Here is a 10,858-nt window from a genome sequence, read left to right on the forward strand (position 1 = left end):
GTAATATTTGAGGAAATGGGCCCATACGAAATGTTTATTTTATTTAATGTTAATCTTTGCTTTCCAGTCGGTTGTTCTGGTATGCGCCGGAGTCGTACTTGGCTCCGTTCATCCTCCAGCATATGGCCATCACCCACAGCCCGCTTACGGCCATCATGCGCCTGCTTACGGTCATCATGCACCTGCTTATGGTCATCAGCATACCTATGAACACGGTTATTGCGACTCAGCTGTTGCCCCTGCATGCGCTGCCAATTCCACTCTGTCCTACTGCTTGGAAGACACTGAGTATCCCGAGTACGAGATCAAGGCTGCCATCACTGCCGATCACTTGTTCGCCAAGAAGTACGCTGACGTCGCCGACCAGTCTGCTGATGACCTGGTAGACATGGTTATCAAGGACCAGGAAGAGGCCTTCGACTACTCTTACTACACTGGAGCCTCCACTGGGGACTCTCCCTACGATGCACTCACTGGGCTGGTCCTGAGGGTTACATCTGTCCTCCGAAGTGGTGTATGCCATGCCCAAACGTGCCAGAATGTGGACGGCAAGTGGCGCGTCATTGTCAACGACGTTCACTATTAACAGCCAGACTGCTCGCCTCGAGACTTGTCTGTTCCCAGAGTCTGCTTGCCGCGCCCTTGCTCCTTGCTACCAGAGCCACTGCACCCAGAAGTCAGTGTACCACCGACTCCTTTCCTACGACCCATGTGACCCCTACAAGGGCCTGTTCATCGACATCTACAAGATGCCATCTGCCTGTTCCTGCCACCTTCCCGCCTAACACGCCACCACAACACTCCTCAACACCAATGAACCACCGAAAAATTCCTATTATCCCCTACGTGACTGGAGAACTGCTTTCTTCACGTGTCATCACTCGTCATGCCAGGAACCGCCGGGACGCTCCTATCGCTGTTCTTTCTCCTTTTTAATTTCCTCTTCAATTCACCCATGGAAGAGGTCGATGCGAGAAATCCATAGTAATATTTCTATTAAATAAATAATTGTTGAACTTATTGCATGATTTTCAACTCCTTGGCACAAAAGTTATTCATATAAAAGAACTAAAGATTGAGCATTCGTAAATTTCGAAGGGAAAGGTGAGAAGGTCTCCTTTACTAATTCCAGATTCGCCACCCAGTGAAGGTGATGATCATAGTAATGATAATGATAATTATAATTGCCAAAGTCATGAAGATAATAGCAGTAAAAACAACTGTAAAACCATAACAACAATTATTATAACATTAATAATGACAATGATGGTACCCATAACAGTGATGGTGATAATAATGATACATTAAACTATATACTCTAAAGGTAATGATAAAGATAACATTATGGTGACAACATTATCAGGAAATATATATGAATTAGTGTGATACTACAAATAATACGAGCAATAATGGAGATTATAATAATGATAGAAATAATAATGACGATGATAATAATAATATATAATGATAATAACAATGATAATAAGAACAAAACAAAATAATGATAAAGACAACAATGATAATGCTAGTATCAAAAATGATATAGGGCTAAGAATGATATTGATAATAGTAAGAACATTATGATAATGATTTTGATAACAACAGTACTGATGATATCGATAACAATACTGATGATTCAAAACATAATAATAATATGATGCTAATAATAATGATAACAATATCAGCAATAGTAATGACAAAAATACTAATAATTACAATAATGATACTAATAATAATTATAACATAGCATATAATAATAATGATAATAGAAAAAAAACAATATATAATCACAATTGTAATGACAACAATAATAAATTATTATAAATAATGATGATAATGATAATATCAATAATAACAAAACCAATATAATAATAAGAACAATGATAATGATAACATTGACAAATTAAATAATGACAATGACGTGGATGCTGGTAGCACAACAATAATGGTAAAAGAGCAACACTGTAAACAACATTGATATTCATAATAAGAGCAATAGTTATAGGTATAGTATTCAAGAAAAACATGCAATCTTTAAAATAAACATCAACCCTTTTGTTAATTAGAATATCTCGCAAAAATAAATATGATGGTAACCATAATAATTAAAATGATAATAGTTACAATAAAAAAAACGTTGATGATAAAAAATGAAATCATAGCATTAGTAATAACAATAATAGTAAATATAAAAATACACACATATCCGCACACACGCATACATGTATGTATATATGTAAATATAGTCATATATACGCTACATATATGTATTGTACATCCATACATAATATGCATAAATGTTTTTATATGTAAATATATATATTATATGATCTATACATATGAATATTTATGTGAAATACAACCATAAACAAATGTATGAATAATGTATAAATTAATAAACATCTATGTGGACCCACAAACACACACATATATGGGGACATATATGTATATATAAATGTACATGTATATGTATACATATACACATACTAGTATGTATACATTCATATATATACAAACACACACGTGTGTGTGTGTTTGTGTGTGTATGCTTTCATATACAGTTATGTGTGTGCATTTAAGATATAATTTAGGTATGTATGTATGGCTGAGTATGTATATGCAAATGTTTACTGTACGAATGATATATATACTGTAAATACAATCTACAAACAAGGACATGAATTTATGGAACCCATGAATGAAGGCTGAATTACTTTCGCCTTTCGAATACGCTATTGGGGTGTATCAGGTAATGGGGGGGGGGAGGGGGTGAGGGAGGTAATGTTCCCTACATAAAGGAGGTCCTTCAGCATGGTCGCTACAGTTCGAACGCGACGAGAGCTGAGTGTAAACATGGCTTTACGATACTTAGTGAGTTCATGTTATCTTCTGTCTAGGGAAAAATCTATTGAGGATGGTGCAGTTTATCATCTTCACGTTTGTATATACAGGAAAAACAATACATACAAATATGTACATGTATGCAAATTATATCTATATCTATATCTATATCTATCTATCTATCTATCTATCTATCTATCTATCTATCTATATTATATATATATATATATATATATATATATATATATATAAACAAATATATATGTATGTATATACATGCATTTACATATTTACTTATATCTATGTAAATTATACACACAGCATTTATATAATATATATATATAATATATATTATATATATTTATATATATATATATATTATATACTATATAGATATATATATATATATATATATGCACACACACACACAAGCATATGCCACACACACAAATGACTAACAATTCTTATACACACATATGTATATTTTCCCCATGGGCCTGTGTGCGTGAATGTATGTATAACTATCTTTGTAAGTATTAAAACCAAGATATGCATCTTAATATTCATCTAGCTAACCAGGTATTTAAGGATATATGTATAAACTTGCATATGCACATATACATATGCGCATGTAAATGTGGACGTGTGTACAAGTACACACACGAAATACCACATATAACAGATACTAAGTTCATGAATATGCACACATCTTACTATATTCTATGTTGCAGGTTTCGTTGTCTTTGGTGGTCGCAGTTCTGGCCGACCAGACCTCACACGTCAGCATCAGTCTCGGCGGTGCTCCTGCTGTCAGCCATCATAGTTCCTCTCACCATGCGCGCCTTCATACCACCATCAACCTACCTACCATCCACAGCCCGCCTACCATCCACAACCTTCCTATCACCCTGCTCCCGCTTATCACCCACAGCCTTCCTATGAGCATGAACACGAACCTGCTGTGCCAGAATGTGCTGCCAACACAACCAAATCATGGTGCCTCCAAGACGACCATTATCCCACTTACGAGATCAAACACGCAGCCGAGCATCACTACGAGAAGCTCCTCTCCCTCTATGCTGACGTAGCTGACCTCAACACCGAGCTGTCTGTGGACCGACCAAATACCCTGGATGAGGAAACTTACTTGTGCCCATCAGAGACCGCTTACATCAAGCCCCTTCGTGCCCAGAACACCGAGGAAAAATGGCGTGTCATTGTAAACAATATCGATGTCCATTATCAGACTCTCACTCAGACTACACGTATCGAAGAGTGTCTCACTTCCGGCGATGCATGTCCTCTGGTGCCTGACTGCTACGAGTCCAAGTGTCTGCAGAAGTCCATCTACCACCGCTTCCTTGTCTACGACCCCTATGATCAGTACTTCCCCTTCGCAATTGAGACATTCAAGCTTCCCGCCAGCTGTGCTTGTCTGTTGGGTGCCTACACCATCGATCATTAGTCACCAAACAGCTGATCTCAAGCCATATTGAGGGGAGGGGGGGGGGAGTGTGAACTTAACAGAAATTCAATATTTTATCATTCTTAGTGCCCTGGGAAGAAGGCATACCGTCCATGGAAAGTTGTGAAGTACGTGAAGAAAGCAGTTTTCTAGCCATCAATTTGTTATAATATCTACCAAAAATGATGAAAACTGAATAGATCTAACTCCCTCTCTTTTGTAAAACATGAAAATAAATATAATTTTACGTATTAGATATTTACATATCTACCCTTTGATAACTTGAATATTTCTAAGTTATATATATTTTTTGCATGTCTGTGTATATATATGCATACATGTGTATGTATGTATATGTATATATACGCATGTACATATAAACTTAGCCGCATACACACACACATATATATGTATATGGTTATGTATATGCATATATATTCTTATATAAGTATAGTTTATAAACACAGTATATATATGAATGTACATATATATGTATGCATGTATATAGCGATATATACATATATATATTTGCATATACATGAATGAATATATTATGTTAAATATGTAAAACAACACACGCACACACACGCACACATATGTATATATATATTGTGTGATACATGTATAAGCATATCTCTCTTTATATATCTATATATAGAAAGTATATGTGTGTGCACATACAGATAAGTATATGTATATGATATGTATGTATACATAACGGTGTATATGCATATATATACACAGTATATATATGTTATGTATATGTATGTATGTATACACTATATAAACGTAAATCCATGCACACAGTAGACACAGTCCATAGCAGTGATGTTGAACATTATTAATGTAAAGGAACATAACGATAATGTAATTATACATAATAATTATCATGACAGTTATAATTGCAGTAATAATAATGATAATGAATATGTCAATAATGATAAGAACATAATGATAGTAATAATGATAATGATAATAAAATCACAGTTCTGATAACAATGATGATAGTGCTGAAAATGATATTCCTGTTATTATCAATACCAATAACCTACGTAATAATATTGACAACAATAATGCATATATTATTATCATAATTATTATTATCATTGTTACTAGGACCATCCTTATTAGTGATATCCTTATTAGTGATATTACTGTCATTAAAGGATAAATCAGTGCTGATAGATGTAAGAATGGTTGTTGCTGTTGGGTAATTCCATATATTTTTTTAAATTTAAGCACTGTCGAGGAAAAAAAAATCGGCAAACATATGTAATATATTGAGTTTTATACCTACAAATTTACACTTGTGCCCACAATATTGATTGCATGCGGAAGTGTGCATATACGCAAACATATATATGGGTGTATGTGTATATATTGTGTGTGAATGTATATATACATATATATGTATATAAATGTATATTGAACATATATATACACAAACGCAATCACAAACACAGTAACGTGTATACAAAGATGAAAAAGAAAACAGCCAAAGTAAGACATGAAAACTAAATCGTAACATTTCGAACTCTTCACGAGTTTCTCTTCAGACGAATAATAAACCGTCTAAACCATTTCGGTTTATTATTCGTCTGAAGAGGAACTCGTGAAGAGTTCGAAACGTTACGATTTAGTTTCATTTCTTATTGTGGCTATTTCCCTTTTCATATATATATATATATATATATATATATATATATATATATATATATATATACACATGTATATATTTACGTACTTATTTCTCTATGTGTATACATATATATGTATGATACTTTTCATTCACTTTCATATAGATGAAACCTTGGAATCGCTCATCTTCGTAATGCGTGGGCGTGGCCAAAGTATACCTGGAGTATATAAGCTTGATAATAGCGGATGGGGGCCAGTAGAAGCGTTTCTCGTATCTATCTGCTCGTGTCACCATGGCTCTTACGTTGGTAGGTTGTAACAATACTGTCGCCTAAAGCTGTCTTCACTGTACTATCTAAAGAAATTATTTTTTACGAAATGATTATTTTATTCTAATGTTAATCTTTGCTTTCCAGTCGATCGTTCTGGTATGCGCCGGAGTCGTCCTTGGCTCCGTTCATCCTCCAGCATATGGCCATCACCCACAGCCCGCTTATGGTCATCATGCACCTGCTTACGGTCATCATGCACCTGCTTATGGCCACCAGCATACTTATGAGCACGGTTACTGCGACCCAACTGCTGTCCCTGCATGTGCTGCCAACTCTACTCTCACCTATTGCTTGGAAGACACTGAGTATCCCGAGTACGAGATCAAGGCTGCCATCACTGCCGATCACTTGTTCGCCAAGAAGTACGCTGACGTCGCCGACCAGTCTGCTGATGACCTGGTAGACATGGTTAGCAAGGACCAGGAAGAGGCCTTCGACTACTCTTACTACACTGGAGCCTCCACTGGGGACTCTCCCTACGATGCCACCCACTGGGCTGGTCCTGAGGGTTACATCTGTCCCTCCGAAGTGGTGTATGCCATGCCCAAACGTGCCCAGAATGTGGACGGCAAGTGGCGCGTCATTGTCAACGACGTTCACTATTACAGCCAGACTGCTCGCCTCGAGACTTGTCTGTTCCCAGAGTCTGCTTGCCGCGCTCTTGCTCCTTGCTACCAGAGCCACTGCACCCAGAAGTCAGTGTACCACCGACTCCTTTCCTACGACCCATGTGACCCCTACAAGGGCCTGTTCATCGACATCTACAAGATGCCATCTGCCTGTTCCTGCCACCTTCCCGCCTAACACGCCACCACAACACTCCTCAACACCAATGAACCACCGAAAATCCCTATTATCCCTTACGTAACTGGAGAATTGCTTTCTTCACGTATCATTACTCGTCATGTCAGGAACCGCAGGGACGCTCCCATCGCTGCTCTCTTTCTCCTTTTTAATTTCCTCTTCACTTCACCCATGTAAGAGGTAGATGCGAGAAATCCATAGTAATATTTCTATTAAATAAATAATTGTTGAACTTATTACATGATTTTCAACTCCTTGGCACAAAAGTTATTCATATAAAAAGAACTAAAGATTGAGCATTCGTAAATTTCGAAGGGAAAGGTGAGAAGGTCTCCTTTGCTAATTCCAGATTCGCCACCCAGTGAAGGTGATGATCATAGTAATAATAATGATAATTATAAATGCCAAAGTCATGAAGATTATAGCAGTAAAAACAACAGTAAAACCATAACAACAATTATTATAACATTAACAATGACAATGATGGTACCCATAACAGTGATGGTGGTAATAATAATGATGCAATAAACTTTATATTCTAAAGGTAATGGTAAAGATAAAATTAAAGTGACAACACTATCAGGAAATATATATGAATTAGAGTTATACTACAAGTGATACGAATGATAATGGTGATCATAATAATGAAATGATAATAATAATGATAATAATAATTATAACAATATATAATGATAATAAGAATGATAACAAACAAAATAATGATAAATAATGATAATGCCAGTATTAAAAATGACAGTGGAGCTAAGGATGATAATGATAATAGTAAGAACATTATGATAATGACTTTGATACCAACAGTACTGATAATGATAACGATACTGATAATTTAAAACATAATAATAATATGATGCTCATAATAATGATAATAATATCAGCAATAGTAATAACAAAGACAATAATTACAATATCGATACTGCTAATAATTATAACATTACATATAATAATAATGATAAAATAAAAAAAATTAACAATAACAATATATAATCACAATTATAATAGAACAACAACAATGATATTATTACTATTAATAATAATGATAATGATAATATAAATAATAAAAAACAATAAATGATCACAATAAGAACAAAAATGATAATGATAACAACAATGATAAACAAATTCGTGGGTACTGGTAGCACAACAACAATGGTAAAGGAGCAACAATGTAAACAACAACGATATTCATAAGAACAATAGTTATAGGAATAGTATGAAAGAGAAACCTAGTCTTTAAAAATAAACATCAATTCTTTTGTTAATTAGAATATATGCAAAAATAAATATAAGGATAACCATGATAGTTAAAATGATAATAGTTAAAATAAAAACAATGATGATAAAAAAGAAGCATAGCATTAGTAATAACAGTAGTAGTAAACAAGCATACACACACATACCCACACACACGCATGCATATATGTATATATATATATATATGTAAGTATAACTGTATGTAGGCTACCTATATGTATTGTATATACATATATACATAATACGCATAAACGCTTGTATATGTAAATATATATATAGTATACAATATTTATATCATAAATATATATGTGCAATACAACCATATATGAATGGATATATAAATAAATGAATAGATAAATAAAAAAAATCTATAAATACACACACACATATATAAATAGATATATATGTATATATAAACGTACATGCATATATACATATACACATACATGTATGTATACATAGGTATATACATTCATATATATATATATATATATATATATATATATATATATATATATATATATATATATATATATATATATATATATATATAAACACACACGTGTGTGTGTGTTTGTGTATGTTTTCATATACAGTCATGTGTGTGCATATATGATATAATTTAGGCGTAAGTATGTATGACTGAGTGTATATAAGCAAACGTTTACTGTACGAATGATACATATACAGTAAAAACAAAATGCAAACAAGGACATGCACTTATGAAACCCATGGCTGAAGGCTGAATTACTTTCGCCTTTCGAATATACTATGGGGGTGTATCGGGTGAGGGGGGGGGGATGAGGGAGGTAATGTTCCCTACATAAAGGAGGTCCTTCACCATGGTCGCTACAGTTCGAACGCGCGAGAACTGAGGGTGCAAGCATGGCTTTACGATACTTGGTGAGTTCATGTTATCCTCTGTCTAGGGAAAAATCTATTGAAGATGGTGCAGTTTATCTTCACGGTTGTATATACAGGAAAAACAGTACATACATACATGTATATATGTGCAAATAATATAGATATACACATTGCATGTACATTTAATAGATATTATCTGTACACATCCGTTTATATGTGCATTTGTGTATGCATAGGAAATATATACAAATATATGTATACATATACATGTATTTACATATTTACTTACATATATACGTATATATATGAATTTATATACATATATACACGCATATATATGTATATATATACACACAAACATACGCATACACACACAAATGGTAGTAGCAATGCTTATTCACATATATATTTTTTCCCCATGAGCCTGTGTGCGTGAACGTATATATATCTTTGTAAATATAAAACAAAGATATGCATCTTAATATTTATCTAGCTATCCATGTACTTAAGGATATATGTATGAACTTGCATATGAACATATATATATATATATATATATATATATATATATATATATAATATATATATATATATATGCGCATGTAAATGTGTACGTGTGTATAAGTACGCACACGAAATGCCACCTATAATGGATACTAGGTCCATGAATATGCACAAATCTTACCATATTCTATGTTGCAGGTTTCGTTGTGTTTGGTGGTCGCAGTTCTGGCCGACCAGACCTCACACGTCAGCATCAGTCTCGGCGGTGCTCCTGCTGTCAGCCATCACAGTTCCTCTCACCACGCACGCCCTTCATATCACCATCAACCTACCTACCATACACAGCCCGCCTACCATCCACAACCTTCCTACCACCCTGCTCCCGCTTATCACCCACAGCCTTCCTATGAGCATGAAACCTGCTGTGCCAGAATGTGCTGCCAACACAACCAAATCATGGTGCCTCCAAGACGACCATTATCCCACTTACGAGATCAAACACGCAGCCGAGCATCACTACGAGAAGCTCCTCTCCCTCTATGCTGACGTAGCTGACCTCAACACCGAGCTGTCTGTGGACCGACCAAATACCCTGGATGAGGAAACTTACTTGTGCCCATCAGAGACCGCTTACATCAAGCCCCTTCGTGCCCAGAACACCGAGGAAAAGTGGCGTGTCATTGTAAACAATATCGATGTCCATTATCAGACTCTCACTCAGACCACACGTATCGAAGAGTGTCTCACTTCCGGCGATGCATGTCCTCTGGTGCCTGACTGCTACGAGTCCAAGTGTCTGCAGAAGTCCATCTACCACCGCTTCCTTGTCTACGACCCCTATGATCAGTACTTCCCCTTCGCCATTGAGACATTCAAGCTTCCCGCCAGCTGTGCTTGTCTGTTGGGTGCCTACACCATCGATCATTAGTCACCAAACAGCTGATCTCAAGCCATATTGAGGGGAGGGGGGGTGTGAACTTAACATGAATTCAACAATATTTTATCATTCTTAGTGCCCTGGTACTCCATGGAAAGTCGCGAAGTACGTGAAGAAAGCAGTTTTTAGCCTCAATTGTTTTTTATCTGCCCAAAAAAATAACGAATAGAAAAAACATTAAACCGTCTCTTTTTAAAAAAA

The 10,858-nt window shown here is 35.3% G+C and overlaps 1 protein-coding gene and 2 pseudogenes across 1 annotated transcript; all 3 read left to right on the top strand.

The window, feature by feature from the left end:
* Positions 1–4,487, top strand: part of LOC119572948 — a 79,377-nt pseudogene extending 74,890 nt beyond the window's left edge.
* A 1,717-nt stretch (positions 4,488–6,204) lies between these two features.
* LOC119572829 lies at positions 6,205–7,317 on the top strand. The gene is made up of 2 exons (XM_037919774.1): positions 6,205–6,252; positions 6,361–7,317. Exons 1-2 carry the CDS (start codon positions 6,238–6,240, stop codon positions 7,078–7,080), a joined length of 735 nt encoding a protein of 244 aa, XP_037775702.1. The 5' UTR covers positions 6,205–6,237; the 3' UTR covers positions 7,081–7,317.
* Positions 7,318–9,210: 1,893 nt separating this feature from the next.
* On the top strand, positions 9,211–10,777 carry LOC119572831 (annotated as a pseudogene).
* The last annotated feature ends 81 nt before the right edge of the window (positions 10,778–10,858 follow it).

Source organism: Penaeus monodon, chromosome 5 (assembly GCF_015228065.2).
Source record: "Penaeus monodon isolate SGIC_2016 chromosome 5, NSTDA_Pmon_1, whole genome shotgun sequence".
Lineage (NCBI taxonomy): Eukaryota > Metazoa > Arthropoda > Malacostraca > Decapoda > Penaeidae > Penaeus > Penaeus monodon.